General features: G+C 40.5%; 1 protein-coding gene across 3 annotated transcripts in view; it reads left to right on the top strand.

Annotated features, from left to right (window-relative positions):
* Positions 1-17500, top strand: part of LOC133663720 (vomeronasal type-2 receptor 1) — a 20395-nt gene that overhangs the window by 1229 nt on the left and 1666 nt on the right. For 2 of the 3 annotated variants that reach the window (XM_062068404.1, XM_062068406.1), the window contains exons 2-12: positions 1763-2054; positions 5256-5498; positions 5565-5756; positions 9802-9927; positions 9991-10163; positions 10233-10353; positions 13228-13446; positions 13513-13636; positions 15592-15752; positions 16707-16902; positions 16965-17233. In XM_062068404.1, coding sequence (XP_061924388.1) covers positions 1763-2054; positions 5256-5498; positions 5565-5756; positions 9802-9927; positions 9991-10163; positions 10233-10353; positions 13228-13446; positions 13513-13636; positions 15592-15752; positions 16707-16902; positions 16965-17233 — 2116 coding nt within the window. Of the gene's footprint in view, positions 1-999; positions 1041-1762; positions 2055-5255; positions 5499-5564; positions 5757-9801; positions 9928-9990; positions 10164-10232; positions 10354-13227; positions 13447-13512; positions 13637-15591; positions 15753-16706; positions 16903-16964; positions 17234-17500 lie in introns of those variants that run through there. The other variant, XM_062068405.1, reaches the window with a different exon arrangement.

Here is a 17500-nt window from a genome sequence, read left to right as displayed (position 1 = left end):
GATATCACATAGATCGTGTTTTTTTGTAGCATGTAAATAAATGCTAAAGAATATAACGTCAAGGTTTTTATGAACGTTAGATCATTTTTTCAAAGTCCCCTATTATGTAAAATATACTTTTTAATCACGTTATAGCAGTAATATTTTTATGATTAAACAAATCTACAACTTTTCAACAAAGCAGGCTTTGCTACACATCTTAAAAGTAAAGCCCGGAGCTATGCCAACTGTCCCGTCAGTCAGTTACAGACGTGGGTATTTGATTTAGATTTTTTTCCAGTGAAGATGCTAACCTAGCGTGATGTTAAAATGCAGCGTTAGCATTTAGCTATGCTAACATGGCTAATGGTTGCCTCCTCCTGTTCCATTACCTTTGTTGTATGTGACAAATAACATCTGTTATGTTTAACAACTGCAGAGTTTCAGTGTTTATGTCAAAATGGATCAACTACACAATAGTTCATTAGCATTAAAGCTACACACATGTAAAAAAAAATATGCTAACGTTAACATCCTAGCGAGATAGCGCCCAGTAATGAAGACAATGACCCTTATGTGCACACCAGCAAAATTGGTTAAAAATGTTAGCATGCTAACAGTTAGCATACTTCAAAGATGCCTCCAAGTAGCGAAATCCTAGCATAAAACTGTTAACACGCAAACATGGTAACAGTACACTGGGAAGGTGGAGTAAAGTATCGGAATCCATTATTTTTAGATTAAAACATTTAAAATCAGTTAACTTGTTGGCATGAGATGTTAGCATTGCTAACATGGAAGCTACACACGCTTTCAAGACGACGCCCAATAACAAAATCCGTGACTTATAGGTTTAAATGTACAAAACTAGCTAAAATACTAGTATAACAGGTTAGCATGCTAACATGAGAACGTCAACACACTTCAAAGAGGGTGGCAAGTAAAAAAACTGTGAATTGAGGTTTGAATGAAGCAAATTGTTTACATAAAACATCATGCTAACATGGATCATGTAGCACACTTCCAAGATGGTGCCCGGTACTGAAATCCATGATTTTAAGGTTTAAATATACAAACAAATCTGCTATAATGCTAGCATAAAACGTTAGCATGCTAATGTTACCATGCTAACATTGGGTCATTTTGAACAATTGCAAGATTAATATAGGTTTCTAATTAGCTAAATTGTTAGCATTAAAACATTTAACATGGGAACAGTACGCTTCCAAGTGGGCTCCAAGTAACTAAATCCATTATTTTTAGATTAAAATGTACAAAAATTGTGATAAAAAAGGTAGCGTACAACGTTAGCATGTTAATGTTACCATGTTAACATGGGGTCAGTTAATATAATTGTGATATTAATATAGGTTTCAATGTACAAAATGAGCTAAATTGTTAGCATAAGGCATTTAACATGGGAACAGAACACTTCCAAGTAGGCAACACGTAACAAAAGCTATTATTTTTTGTTTGAAATGTAGAAAATGAGCTACAAAGCTTGAATAAAAAGAACAGTTAGCACAGGGCCGAGTAATGAAAGCCAGGATTTTAGGTTTGAATGTACAAAATTAGCTAAGGTGCTAGCATAAATCGATAGCATGTCAATGTTAGCATGCTTTTAGCATTTTTAGACTATAGTAAAAGCAGGAAATGATGTTAGCTTTTATTTGTTCAAGTCAAATGTGGTGACGACTCGGACAGAACTCGAAGTTTAAAAGTGGAATTTGATCGGGTGTGTCTCGTGAAAAGTTAGCGCTTGCTGTCTTCCCGTCTATCGTAGCTTCAACGACCGCACCTTCCGCTGGACTCAGACCATGTTGTTTGCCATCCATGAAATAAACAACATGGCCGACCTGCTGCCCAACACCGACCTGGGTTACGTCATCTACGACTCCTGCTTCACCATCTCCAAGGCGGTGGAAGGAACGCTCACGTACCTGAGCGGCCAGGACGAGGCCGTACCAAACTACCGCTGTGGCACCGGGGCGCCTCTGGCCGCTCTTGTGGGGGCGGGGGGGTCCGACTTGTCCATCGCCACTGCCAGGATCCTCGGACTTTACCATTTCCCCCAGGTAAGGTGCGACCAAGACAGGCTAATAATAACATAACCATTTAGAAGGTGTAATGACGCTTGGAGGATCCTCTGGCTACCAGTGAGTACTGTCATCTACAGTAGAACACACCTAAGGCTGCTATATTGGGGGGAAAGGTACATAGATATGGTTAATATTTCATGTTTAGAGGGCTTTAATCGTGTTAAAAACGTATTTAGAAGACTGGAATTTAAAATGTTAGATGTATTAATAATAATCCTAAGAAATGTGTTGATCCCAGGCAGGCGTGCAAACAATTAGTCGCAATAAACGAGGGATGACTATAGTTATTCTCCCTGTGTAATTCTGTATTTAATCATTGTAGAAACAGCACCATCTTGTGGGCACTTTTGCTCATTGCTTTGTTTGAGTCATTGTAGAAACAGCACCATCTTGTGGTCACTTTTGCTCATTGCTTTGTTTGAGTCATTGTAGAAACAGCACCATCTTGTGGTCGTTTTTGCTCATTGCAGGTTTGCCGTTTAAAAGAGCGACTTCCTGTTCCTTGTTTTGAACCAGAAGTAGAAGTCTAATAGTTTGTTTCTACGTGGACTTATCAATTAATTTCTTGCCCAAACAACGTCTGTAAGTGTGTTAAGTTCACAATATAACATTTATTTACTTCAAATGTTGCATGTTTAGCATATCATGCTAATCGCTAAAGCTAACGTAGCACTTTCAGTTTACAATGGCATTTATTTGGTATCAATAATCTCTCGGTATAAACTCTTAAAAAGTAATCATCTTTTTCATCGTAGGGTATTTAGCTAATTGGAGAGCTGGCTTTAGCAGCCAGTTGGTACATTCAAGTACTTATTTAGGTTTTCATGTTACAGTTAAGTAGTTTTTAAAGTTTTAAGAAGTCTTTACATGTGTGTGTGACAGCTGTGAGGAGGGCTAATAACCACTTTTAAAGAAGTTAGCCTCAGACCCGAATGGAATCTACAGTAGAACACACTCCAGGCTACTATATCGGGTAAAAAGGTATGGTTAATATTTCATGTTTAGAGGGCTTTAATCGTGTTAAAAACGTATTTAAAATGCTGAAATTTAAAATGTTAGATGTATTAATAATAATCCTAAGAAATGTGTTGATCACAGGCAGGCGTGCAAACAATTAGTCGCAATAAACGAGGGATGACTATTGTTATTCTCCCTGAGTCATTCTGTATTTAATCATTGTAGAAACAGCACCATCTTGTGGGCACTTTTGTTCATTGTTTTGTTTGAGTCATTGTAGAAACAGCACCATCTTGTGGTCGTTTTTGCTCATTGCAGGTTTGCCCTTTAAAAGTGTGACTTCCTGTTCCTTGTTTTGAACCAGAAGTAGTCTAATAGTTTGTTTCTACGCGGACTTATCAATTAATTTCTTGCCCAAACAACGTCTGTAAGTGTGTTAAGTTCACAATATAACATTTATTTACTTCAAATGTACGTTTGTTGTCTCCAGTAGGGTTCTAAGCATATCATGCTCATGCTAATCGCTAAAGCTAACGTAGCTAGCATTAGCACTTTCTATGCTTTTTGGTTTCACAAAATTCTCGGTATAAACTCTTAAAAAGTAAACATATTTTTCAACGTAGGGTACTTAGCTAATTGGAGAGCCAGCTTTAGTTACAGCTTTTAAAGAAGCGGAATAGTGGGCGATACTGATAGTCGATAGCAGACTGATACTTTTCACTTAAAATGTTACGATCGTTCAATAATTGTGTCACCAGAGCAAAAATAACGAGAGAAAACAAAAATGTAAATACATCTTAAATGTAAGAACATTTCTGGTTTGTATAACTTTTCTTCTAAAATGCAATAAAGGCACATTTAATCCTTTCCTGGCACTTTGACCACATTAGTCCTGATAACATTGTTGTTGTTTTGCTCTCCTGACACAATTATTACATGAACAAATTACATTTCAATTCAAATGTAACATTCTGCTGTCATTTGTGTTGGAGCTAACTTCAGCCTCATTTTAAAATGATACAATATTCATAAAAACCGATCAAACCTGGGAAATCCACCTCCCTAAAGGTTGCAAGTCCGACGCTCTTCCTCAAAAATCTCTAGATCACCTTCAGATCTATCCGTCGATTGTGTTTATTTTTTTATATATTGCCATTGTTGTCATAGAAAACGTTCTTTTTTTTATATGATATTTTCCCGAAAAAAAATGTTTCAAAGTGTAATATTTGTTGTGAAGTAATTGGCGCCTTAAATATGTCAATAATTACTAACATTGATTTTGAGTCATTATTATTATTATTATTTTTTTTAGCAATAACAGTTTTTAAAAAATCCCACTAAAATTCTTAGAGATCCAAAAGGGTCCCACTCATAAAAGTGTTAAAATAAGTTATAAATGATCATGTTTTTAATACTTTCAACGCTTAAATCCCTCGATCGACTTCAGATCTATCCGTCGATTGTAAGTTTTTATTTATTTATTTAGTTTTTATAGTATTTATTATTTTATTATATTTATACAGTATATATTTATAAAGGGTCCCTCTCATAAAAGTGTTCAAATAATTCGTAGATATTTTATTTTTACTTTCAGAGCTTAAATCTGTAGATCAACTCCAGATCTCTCCGCCGATTATAAGTTTTCATTTATTTGTTTATTTCATGCCGTTTTTGTCATAGAAAACGTTGTTTTCGTACCCTTATGTGGGCTTTGTACCGAGGATGTCGTTGTGGCTTGTGCAGCCCTTTGAGACACTTGTGATTTAGGGCTATATAAATAAACATTGATTGATTTTTCTATATATTTTCCCCCAAAAAAATTTCAAAGTGTAATATTTGTTAAGTAATTGGCGCCTTAAGTATGTCAATAATTCATAACAACATTGATTTTGCTTCAACTCCAGATCTATCCGTCGATTATAAGTTAGAATTTTTTTGCTTATTTTACGCCATTTTTGTTTTTTTATGCAATATTTTCCCCAAAAATAATTTTGCTTTAGTGACACAATTATTCCATTAAAAAGTGACATTTCAATTCAAATATCATTCATTTGTTTTGGAGCTAACTTCAGCCTCATTTTAAAATGATATAATATTCATAAAAAGGATCAAATGTGGGAAATCCACCTCCCTAAAACGTAGGAAACACTTGACTTTGTTGCCAAAAGGTTGCAAGTCCGACGCTCATCCTCACGAGAACAAGCTCCTCCCATCCTTTAGGTCAGCTACTCCTCGTCCTGCTCCGCCCTGGAGAGCAAGTTCCAGTTCCCCACCTTCCTGAGGACCATCCCCAACGACAAGCACCAGTCCTCAGCCATGGCCCAGCTGGTCCTGCACTTCAACTGGACTTGGGTGGGCACGGTGGCCTCGGACGACGACTACGGCAAGTACGGCATCAAAGACTTCAAGGAGCAGGTGGAGGAGGCCGGGGTCTGCATCGCCTTCTCCGAGACCCTCCCTAAGGTGGCTATTGTTCATCATGACATCATCTCTGCTGCTTCACACCATCACGTCAACGTTCTCCGCCAGGGGAGTTCTCCTGAAGACATCCAGAGGATCGCCCAGACCATCGTGGAGTCCACGGCCAAGATCATTGTGGTCTTCTCCTCGGACGTGGACCTCAGTCCTCTGGTCCCTGAGCTGATCCGGCACAACGTGACCGACCGGACTTGGATCGCCAGCGAGGCCTGGGTCACCTCGGCCCTCCTCAAGCAACCGGGGGTAAAAACCAGTTTTCACATTTCTACCCGATTTGAAACCAGCGCTACCAATAATATATGTTCTTTATTTACTCATTTAATCCTTTTTTTATTTAACATTAAACTTTCCAGGTGATATATCTTCTTTTTTACACTTCCGACTTTTGTTTGTGAGTATTAAACAGTAGACTTTGCTTGCAATGACAATACCAAGACACTAGATGGCAGTAGTGTGTAGGAATGGGTACCGAATCCGGTACTTTTTTGGCACCGACCGAATCCCGCAGGTTCTTCCGGGCACTGGTTCACGTAAAACTAGGGATGTCCGATAATATCGGCCAATAAATGCGTTAAAATGTAATATCGGAAATTATCGGTATCGTTTTTTTTATTATCTGTATCGTTTTTTTAATTTTTTTTTTAAAATTTTATTTATTAAATCAACATAAAAAACACAAGATACACTTACAATTAGTGCACCAACCCAAAACACCTCCCTCCACCCATTTCTTTCTGTTATCAATATTCTGCTTCCTACATTATATATCAATATATATCAATACAGTCTGCAAGGGATACAGTCCGTAAGCACACATGATTGTGCATGCTGCTGCTCCACTAATAGTACTAACCTTTAACAGTTAATTTTACTCATTTTCATTAATTACTAGTTTCTATGTAACTGTTTTTATATTGTTTTACTTTCTTTTTTATTCAAGAAAATGTTTTTAATTTAGTTATCTTATTTTATTATTTAAAAAAAAAAAGTACCTTATCTTCACCATACATGGTTGTCCAAATTAGGCATAATAATGTGTTAATTCCACGACTGTATATATCGGTTGATATCGGTATCGGTTGATATCGGTAATTAAAGAGTTGGACAATATCGGATATCGGCAAAAAGCCATTATCGGACATCCCTACGTAAAACCCAAAGGTGCCGTGTTCCGGTACCTGGGTTGCTCTTCGCACTTGGGCACTTGCCGATCACTCCAGCAGCACTGAGAGCACACTCATGTCGGGAGTGGCAAACTCATTTTCTAAGGAGGGCCACATTGCAATTGTGGAGCCCATCTGAGGGCCGCTTGTAACAGAAAATAAACAATATTTATTTACACACCAAAGTACTAAATTAAGTACCGGTGTCGATTCACAGGTAATGGGAATTGTTACCGTCTCGGTTCAAAAGTGAATGGTAGTAGTAGCCATTAGGTGGAATGTGTCTCTTGTTGCGCCCTACACAGTGTTAATACTGTAAGTATTGTACTTATTACACACCAGCTGTTTGATTGTAACATGCATCTTAGTGGTAGTTTTTATTAACACGTTTGGAGGTGTTGAAATCGCCATGTAAAATCGCCGATGATATTTAGTAGCGTGTTTATGGCATTTCCAATATAAATTAGCATGGAGCTATCGCTTTTTAAAAAGTGAAGCCTACTTTTGCGTGCCTCCTAGCAGACATGTTTGTGTTGTTGACCTGGGGAATGGCTGCGTGTACGTGGTTGGTGTGCTACGTGTATGCCTGTTTGCCCGCCAAGCAGACAACTTATGTTTGTTTTTTACGGTACCGTTAGATCAGGGGTGTCCAAACTTTTTCCACTGAGGGCCGCAGACTGAAAAATCAAAGCAAGCGGGGGCCATTTTGATATTTTTTTATTTTAAAAGCCAATACAATATATGTATAAAAAATATACATTTAGGCCTCCACTCAGGCTTAATCCCGGGGACCCCAAAGGGATTTGTTAAAAAAAAGGTGTCGTTATTCAGTATTATTATTTTTATTATTATTCAAGTTTTAAAGGCCTACTGAAAGCCACTACTAGCGACCACGCAGTCTGATAGTTTATATATCAATGATGAAATCTTAACATTGCAACACATGCCAATACGGCCGGGTTAACTTATAAAGTGACATTTTAAATTTCCCGGGAAATATCCGGCTGAAACGTCGCGGTACGATGACGTATGCGCGTGACGTAGTCAGTTAAACGGAAGTTATGGTACCCCGTAGAATCCTATACAAAAAGCTCTGTTTTCATTTCATAATTCCACAGTATTCTGGACATCTTTTGCAATTTGTTTAATGAGCAATGAAGGCTGCAAAGAAGACAGTTGTAGGTGGGATCGGTGTATTAGCAGCGGACTACAGCAACACAACCAGGAGGACTTTGTTGGAGAGCAGACGCGCTAGCCGCCGACCTCACCTTGACTTCCTACGTCTCCGGGCCGCCAAACGCATCGGGTGAAGTCCTTCGTCCTTCTGCCGATCGCTGGAACGCAGGTCAGCACGGGTGTTGATGAGCAGATGAAGGCTGGCTGGCGTAGGTGGAGAGCTAATGTTTTTAGCATAGCTCTGTGCGGTCCGGTTGCTAAGTTAGCTTCAATGGCGTCGTTAGCACAGCATTGTTAACCTTCGCCAGCCTGGAAAGCATTAACCGTGTATTTACATGTCCACGGTTTAATAGTATTGTTGATTTTCTATCTATCCTTCCAGTCAGGGGTTTATTTCTTTTGTTTCTATATGCAGTTAAAGCACGATGCTATCACGTTAGCTCGTAGCTAAAGCATTTCGCCGATGTATTGTCTGGAGATAAAAGGCACTGAATGTCCATTTTGCGTGCTCGACTCTCATTTTCAAGAGGATATAGTATCCCAGGTGGTTTAAAATACAAATCCGTGATCCACAATAGAAAAAGGAGAGAGTGTGGAATCCAATGAGCCAGCTTGTACCTAAGTTACGGTCAGAGCTAAAAAAAAATATGTATTTCACTGCATTCTAGTCCGTCACTCTAAAGTTCCTCATCCACGAATCTTTCATCCTCGCTCAAATTAATGGGGTAATGGTCCGAATCGCCCTAGCTGCGTTGAAAACAATAGGAAAATATGAGGGAGTGAACAACTGACAACGTCACGCTACTTCCGGTACAGGCAAGGCTTTTTTTTATCAGAGACCAAAAGTTGCGAACTTTATCGACGTTGTTCTATACTAAATCCTTTCAGCAAAAATATGGCAATATCGCAAAATGATCAAGTATGACACATAGAATGGATCTGCTATCCCCGTTTAAATAAAAAAATGTAATTTCAGTAGCCCTTTAAATCCATAGATCAACATTAGGTCTGTCTGTCAATATAACGTTTTTTAAAGATTGAAGTCGTATGCTCTTTTTGTCAAAGAAAACCCTGTTTTTTTATGGAAAAAACACAAAATATGCAATATTTTCACCCAATAACATTTTTAAGTGGGATATTTGAGATTATATAATAATTGGAGCCTTAAAAAGGTCAATAACTCATAACACCATTGATTTTAATTCATTATTATTTTTTGAGCAATGACACTTAAAAACAAATCACACAAAAAATATTATTATATTATTATATATATATATATTATAAATTATATATATATATATATATATATATATATATATATATATATATATATATATATATATATATATATATATATATATATATATATATATATATATATATATATATATTATAAATTATATTATTATTATTACAAAAGGGTCCTACTCATTAAAGTGTTAAAAAATAAATTATAATTTTTTTTTACTGTTTACTTTTAACACAATAATCTCGAGATCAACTTCAGATCTATCCGTCAATTATAAGTTGTATTTTTGTATGTTTTTTGTTTGTTCGTTTTCAGGCCCTTCTTTTAAAAAAAAAAAGACAGCTCAATTTTTTTATACGGCAAACACAAAATATGCAACATTTTCCCAAAAAATATCTCAAAGTGCAATATTTAATGTGACGTAATTGGAGCCTTGAATAGGTCAATAATTCATAATAACATTGATTTTAATTCATTATTATTTTTTAAAGAAAGAAACAGCCTGTTATTAGAGTGAACATTGCAACATTTTCTTGTTACATTTCACCTATTTGCTCTTTCATACCACTTTTTATGTTTTTAATCGTATTTTAAAATGGGCCGTTAAAAAATGGCCGGCGGGCCGCACTTTGGACATCCCTGCGTTAGATCTTCGGTGAAGTGGCACCAGTAACCTTGATGCTTTGATTGTGTGCAGGCGAGCTCGGTGCTGGGTGGCACCCTTGGCTTCGGGGTGAAGAGGGCGGACATTCCTGGTCTTCAGCAACACCTGTTGGACTTGGACCCTTACGCCGATCCCCTCACGGAGGAGTTCTGGGAGACGGTCGGAGCCTAAATGGACTTTAATGAGCCAAACGGGCCTCGAATGACAGGAAGTGTCTTACAGGCCTTCAACTGCACGCTGGACTACGCCCTCGCTCAGAGGAAGTCCGAAGAGAGGACGCGGGTGTTCGACGGGACAGGCAGGCTGGGTCCTGACGGCTTGTGTACTGGCAGCGAGTCCCTGGCGCGGCTCAACAGCACCTACTCGGACGTGTCGCAGCTACGCATCACCTACAGGTGAGCGTCCTCCTCGGCCGCTCCGGACTCGCCTCCTCCGGCTAAAAAGGTGTCCTACGTGTCCCGCAGCGTCTATAAGGCCGTGTACGCCGTGGCCCACGCCCTGCACGCCCTGGAGCACTGCCAGGACCACCAGGGACCTTTCCTCGGGATCGGCTGTGCTGACATCGCCAACTTTGAGCCCTGGCAGGTAGGCCTATTTCATAGCCTGGCGTCCTCTGCAGTGGGCGGTATAGCTCGGTTGGTAGAGAGGTCGTGCCAGCAACTTGAGGGTTCCAGGTTCGATTCCCGCTTCCGCCATCCTAGTCACTGCCGTTGTGTCCTTGGGCAAGACACTTTACCCACCTGCTCCCAGTGCCACCCACACTGCTTTAAATGGAACTTAGATATTGGCTTTCACTATGTAAAGCGCTTTGAGTCACTAGAGAAAAGCGCTATATAAATATAAATTCACTTCACTTCACGTTTGCTTTTTCAAGGGCACCCTCTAACAAGACTTCAAATAAAAAAGTGTAATAAAAGAGCAAACTGGGGAAATGTACGATTAAAAAGTTGCCGTGCAGGCTGCTATTTTTGTTTGAAACTGTCATTGCTCAAAAATAGTAATGCATCCAAATTAGAGATGTCGGCAGGCCGATATTATCGGCCGATATATGCGTTAAAATGTAATATCGGAAATTATCGGTATCGTTTTTTAAATTTTTTTAAATTTTTTTTTATTAAATCAACCTAAAAAACACAAGATACACTTACAATTAGTGCACCAAGCCAAAAAACCTCCCTCCCCCATTTACACTCATTCACACAAAAGGGTTGTTTCTTTCTGTTATTAATATTCTGCTTCCTACATTATATATCAATATATATCAATACAGTCTGCAAGGGATACAGTCCGTAAGCACACATGATTGTGCGTGCTGCTGCTCCACTAATAGTACTAACCTTTAACACTTAATTTTACTCATTTTCATTCATTGCTAGTTTCTATGTAACTGTTTTTATATTGTTGTACTTTCTTTTTTATTCAAGAAAATGTTTTTAATTTATTTATCTTATTTTACTTTTTTTTTTTAAAAGTACCTTATCTTCACCATACCTGGTTGTCCAAATTAGGCATAATAATGTGTTAATTCCACGACTGCATATATCGGTTGATATCGGTATCGGTTGATATCGGTATCGGTAATTAAAGAGTTGGACAATATCGGATATCGGCAAAAAGCCATTATCGGACATCCCTAATCCAAATCAATGTTGTTATGAATGATGGACATATTTAAGGCTCCAATGACTTCGTGTCAAGTATTCTGTTTTGAAATACTTTTTGGGGGAAATATTGCATGAAAAAATTACATTTTCTCTGACAAAAATGGCATAAAATAAGCAAAATAAATTCAATGTATCATTTAGGTTTAATTGTTCAAAGTTAAAATACTTGTAATATTTGATGTGAAGTAATTGCTGCTTTGAATGGGTCAATAATTCATAACATTGATTTTGATTTATTGTTCATTTTTTGAGCGGTTTTAAAATGAAAATTCTCAGGGTGCCACTCATCAAAGTGTTAAAATATGTCATACATTATTTTTACATCCAACACTTAAGTTTATAGATCAACTGTAGAATAATACGTTGTTTTTTTTGTTACCGTAGTTTTATCCCGTTTTTGTCATAGAAAACTTTGTTTTTTAATGCCATATTTCCCCCCAAAATATATCAAGGTGTAATATTTGACATGAAGAAATTGGAGCATTAAATATGTCAATAATTCATAACAACACTGATTTTGATTCATTGTTATTTTGTTGAGCAATGACAGCTTTTAAATAATCCCACTAAAATTGTCAGGGATCCAAAAGGGTCCCACTCATAAAAGTGTTTGTACTCACAAGCAGCCACTCAGGTGAGTTTGTACTCACAAGCAGCCACTCAGGTGAGTTTGTACTCACAAGCAGCCACTCAGGTGAGTTTGTACTCACAAGCAGCCACTCAGGTGAGTTTGTACTCACAAGCAGCCACTCAGGTGAGTTTGTACTCACAAGCAGCCACTCAGGTGAGTTTGTACTCACAAGCAGCCACTCAGGTGAGTTTGTACTCTCAAGCAGCCACTCAGGTGAGTTTGTACTCACAAGCAGCCACTCAGGTGAGTTTGTACTCACAAGCAGCCACTCAGGTGAGTTTGTACTCACAAGCAGCCACTCAGGTGAGTTTGTACTCACAAGCAGCCACTCAGGTGAGTTTGTACTCACAAGCAGCCACTCAGGTGAGTTTTTACTCACAAGCAGCCACTCAGGTGAGTTTTTACTCACAAGCAGCCACTCAGGTGAGTTTTTACTCACAAGCAGCCACTCAGGTGAGTTTTTACTCACAAGCAGCCACTCAGGTGAGTTTGTACTCACAAGCAGCCACTCAGGTGAGTTTGTACTCACAAGCAGCCACTCAGGTGAGTTTGTACTCACAAGCAGCCACTCAGGTGAGTTTTTACTCACAAGCAGCCACTCAGGTGAGTTTTTACTCACAAGCAGCCACTCAGGTGAGTTTTTACTCACAAGCAGCCACTCAGGTGAGTTTTTACTCTCAAGCAGCCACTCAGGTGAGTTTTTACTCACAAGCAGCCACTCAGGTGAGTTTTTACTCTCAAGCAGCCACTCAGGTGAGTTTTTACTCTCAAGCAGCCACTCAGGTGAGTTTTTACTCTCAAGCAGCCACTCAGGTGAGTTTTTACTCTCAAGCAGCCACTCAGGTGAGTTTTTACTCTCAAGCAGCCACTCAGGTGAGTTTTTACTCTCAAGCAGCCACTCAGGTGAGTTTTTACTCACAAGCAGCCACTCAGGTGAGTTTTTACTCACAAGCAGCCACTCAGGTGAGTTTTTACTCATAAGCAGCCACTCAGGTGAGTTTTAAAACACAAACCTTTTGCTGTCAATTTATTTTTTAATGCAAAAAACAAAATTCAAACTTAATAATTTTTAGTAAAAAAAGCCTTTCAAAAAGGTGCACTAATAATATTAAATGAATCAAAAATATATTTCATTTGCGTGAATAAACAGCCTTTTGTGTGCAGCTGATGTACTACCTGAAGAACGTGCGCTTCAAAGTGCCGCACACCGGCGAGGACGTCTTCTTCACCGATGGCGACGTGGAGCCTTTCTATGACATCATCAACTGGGGCGTGGGAGGCGACGGCGACATCACCTACGTGACCGTGGGCCACTCCAACGGCAGCGGCGGGGAGATGAGCGTGCTGGACGACGCCATCGTGTGGAACAGCCGGGCGCTACAAGTCAGTCATCGTGTTCCTTGGCGCTCCGCCACACAAGACCTCACTCACCCTGACTCTGCTCCTCAGCCTCCGCGCTCCGTCTGCAGCGACAACTGCCGGCCTGGAACCAGGAAAGGAATCCGACAAGGCGAAGCCGTCTGCTGCTTTGACTGCATCCCGTGTGCTGATGGCGAGATCAGCAACATGACAAGTGTGTACACCACCCCTACACTCTCATATCATAGTGTGTACACCACCCCTACACTCTCATATCATAGTGTGTACACCACCCCTACACTCTCATATCATAGTGTGTACACCACCCCTACACTCTCATATCATAGTGTGTACACCACCCCTACACTCTCATATCATAGTGTGTACACCACCCCTACACTCTCATATCATAGTGTGTACACCACCCCTACAGTCTCGTATCATAGTGTTTACACCACCCCTACAGTCTCGTATCATAGTGTGTACACCACCCCTACAGTCTCGTATCATAGTGTGTACACCACCCCTACACTCTCGTATCATAGTGTGTACACCACCCCTACACTCTCGTATCATAGTGTGTACACCACCCCTACACTCTCATATCATAGTGTGTACACCACCCCTACAGTCTCGTATCATAGTGTTTACACCACCCCTACAGTCTCGTATCATAGTGTTTACACCACCCCTACAGTCTCGTATCATAGTGTGTACACCACCCCTACAGTCTCGTATCATAGTGTGTACACCACCCCTACAGCCTCGTATCAGTGTGTACACCACCCCTACAGTCTCGTATCATAGTGTGTACACCACCCCTACAGTCTCGTATCATAGTGTGTACACCACCCCTACAGTCTCGTATCATAGTGTGTACACCACCCCTACAGTCTCGTATCATAGTGTGTACACCACCCCTACAGTCTCGTATCATAGCGTGTACACCACCCCGACACTCTCATATCATAGTGTGTACACCACCCCTACACTCTCATATCATAGTGTGTACACCACCCCTACAGTCTCGTATCATAGTGTTTACACCACCCCTACAGTCTCGTATCATAGTGTGTACACCACCCCTACAGTCTCGTATCATAGTGTGTACACCACCCCTACAGCCTTGTATCAGTGTGTACACCACCCCTACAGTCTCGTATCATAGCGTGTACACCACCCCTACAGTCTCGTATCATAGCGTGTACACCACCCCTACACTCTCGTATCATAGTGTTTACACCACCCCTACAGTCTCGTATCATAGCGTGTACACCACCCCTACACTCTCATATCATAGTGTGTACACCACCCCTACACTCTCGTATCATAGCGTGTACACCACCCCTACACTCTCGTATCATAGTGTGTACACCACCCCTACAGTCTCGTATCATAGCGTGTACACCACCCCTACACTCTCATATCATAGTGTGTACACCACCCCTACAGTCTCGTATCATAGTGTTTACACCACCCCTACAGTCTCGTATCATAGTGTTTACACCACCCCTACAGTCTCGTATCATAGTGTGTACACCACCCCTACAGTCTCGTATCATAGTGTGTACACCACCCCTACAGCCTTGTATCAGTGTGTACACCACCCCTACAGTCTCGTATCATAGCGTGTACACCACCCCTACAGTCTCGTATCATAGCGTGTACACCACCCCTACACTCTCGTATCATAGTGTGTACACCACCCCTACAGTCTCGTATCATAGCGTGTACACCACCCCTACAGTCTCGTATCATAGCGTGTACACCACCCCTACACTCTCGTATCATAGTGTGTACACCACAACACATTTGACACTGAGGTGCAAACCTGCAGAATTAGCAAAAAAAGCTAACATGCTAATATTAGAATGCTAGCACTTGTAAGTTAAAAGAATGATAACTTTGTGCACGTGTGATACGGGAGATCTGTGAGTTGTGCACGTGTGATACGGGAGATCTGTGAGTTGTGCACGTGTGATACGGGAGATCTGTGAGTTGTGCACGTGTGATACGGGAGATCTGTGAGTTGTGCACGTGTGATACGGGAGATCTGTGAGTTGTGCACGTGTGATACGGGAGATCTGTGAGTTGTGCACGTGTGATACGGGAGATCTGTGAGTTGTGTTTTTGTTGAGCTGTCATGTGCTTGTGTGGTGTTGTTGGCAGATGCACGAGAGTGTGTGTTGTGCAGCGAGGACCACTGGTCTAATGACGCCCATGATGCCTGCGTGTCAAAGATCATCGAGTTCCTGGCCTTTGGAGAACCTCTGGGCATCACCCTCATCACCATCTCCGCCTGTGGAGCGCTCCTCACCATTGTTGTCGGGGTTAGAATCCTGCATCACTTCACTGTAGTTCTTGTCATGTACTTTATACACAGTGTTAGTACTTTATACACAGTGTTAGTACTTTATACACAGTGTTAGTACTTTATACACCATGTTGGTACTTTATACACAGTGTTAGTACTTTATACACAGTGTTAGTACTTTATACACAGTGTTAGTACTTTATACACCATGTTAGTACTTTATACACAGTGTTAGTACTTTATACACAGTGTTAGTACTTTATACACAGTGTTAGTACTTTATACACAGTGTTAGTACTTTATACACAGTGTTAGTACTTTATACACAGTGTTAGTACTTTATACACAGTCTTAGTACTTTATACACAGTGTTAGTACTTTATACACAGTGTTAGTACTTTATACACAGTGTTGGTACTTTATACACAGTGTTGGTATAGTCAATGTACACAGTGTTAGTGTAGTCTCTGTACACTGTACAGTGTTAGTACTATATATACAATGGTATTACAGTCAGTGTACACAGTGTTAGTGTAGTCTCTGTACAAAACTTTGAAAAAAAATCACAGAAACAATAGAAACAAACAAACAATCATAGAATCAATCATAGAAACAATCACATAAAATAATCGCAGAGAACAATCATAGAAAAAAACAGAGAAAACAATCAGAGAAACAATAGAAATCATAGAAAGAAAGAGTGTAAAGGTGTGTTGCTGGTTGTAAGTGGTGTTTTGGGTGCAGGTGAACACACCTGTGGTTTGTAAAGGTGTGTTGCTGGTTGTAAGTGGTGTTTTGGGTGCAGGTGAACACACCTGTGGTTTGTAAAGGTGTGTACCTGGTTGTAAGTGGTGTTTTGGGTGCAGGTGAACACACCTGTGGTTTGTAAAGGTGTGTTGCTGGTTGTAAGTGGTGTTGGTGGTCCAGGTGAACACACCTGTGGTTTGTAAAGGTGTGTTGCTGGTTGCAGGTGGTGTTGGCGGTCCAGGTGAACACACCTTTGGTGAAGGCCAACGATGCAGTTCTAAGCTTCCTGCTGCTCCTCTCCCTGGTGGTCACCTTCTTGTGTTCCATGGTGTTCCTGGGAGAACCTCAGAGGTGGAGCTGCATGAGCAGCCAAGTGTCTCTGGCTCTGGGCTTTGCTTTGTGTCTCTCCTGCCTCATAGGTAAGACCACACCCCCCTCCTACTGTAGACCACCTCTAACACTCCTGCCCTCCTGCCCATAGGCAAGGCAGCAGTGCTGATGCTGAGAGCTCAGACTCTGAAAGCTGCACGTGTCAGACACAAAGCGGCCGCTAAAGCTGCTAAAGATGCTAAAGCCGCTGAAGGTGCTAAAGGTGCTAAAGGTGCATGTGAAGCAGCAGCCAATAGCTGCAGTCCTGACGTCATCATGAACAGCTGCAACTTCCATGATGCAATAGCTGCCACCACTCAGCCTGACGTTCTCACCTGCGGCCACCAGAGGGCAGTAGTCGTCATGGCAACCTTCATTCAGGTAAACAGTTATTTTTTCTTGTTCTTTTTTTTTTTACAGTAATACTGACACTTTACTTGTACTACTGACACTTGTACTACTGACACTGCATCACTCTGCTGGGATAGGCTCCAGCATCACTCTGCTGGGATAGGCTCCAGCATCACTCTGCTGGGATAGGCTCCAGCATCACTCTGCTGGTATAGGCTCCAGCATCACTCTTCTGGGATAGGCTCCAGCATGACACTTTATACTTGTACTACTGACACCTGTACTACTGACACTACA

The sequence above is a fragment of the Entelurus aequoreus genome, linkage group LG13 (genome assembly GCF_033978785.1).
Source record: "Entelurus aequoreus isolate RoL-2023_Sb linkage group LG13, RoL_Eaeq_v1.1, whole genome shotgun sequence".
Lineage (NCBI taxonomy): Eukaryota > Metazoa > Chordata > Actinopteri > Syngnathiformes > Syngnathidae > Entelurus > Entelurus aequoreus.
The sequence above is the reverse complement of the archived record's forward strand: the minus strand, read 5'-3'. Positions and strand labels throughout refer to the sequence as shown.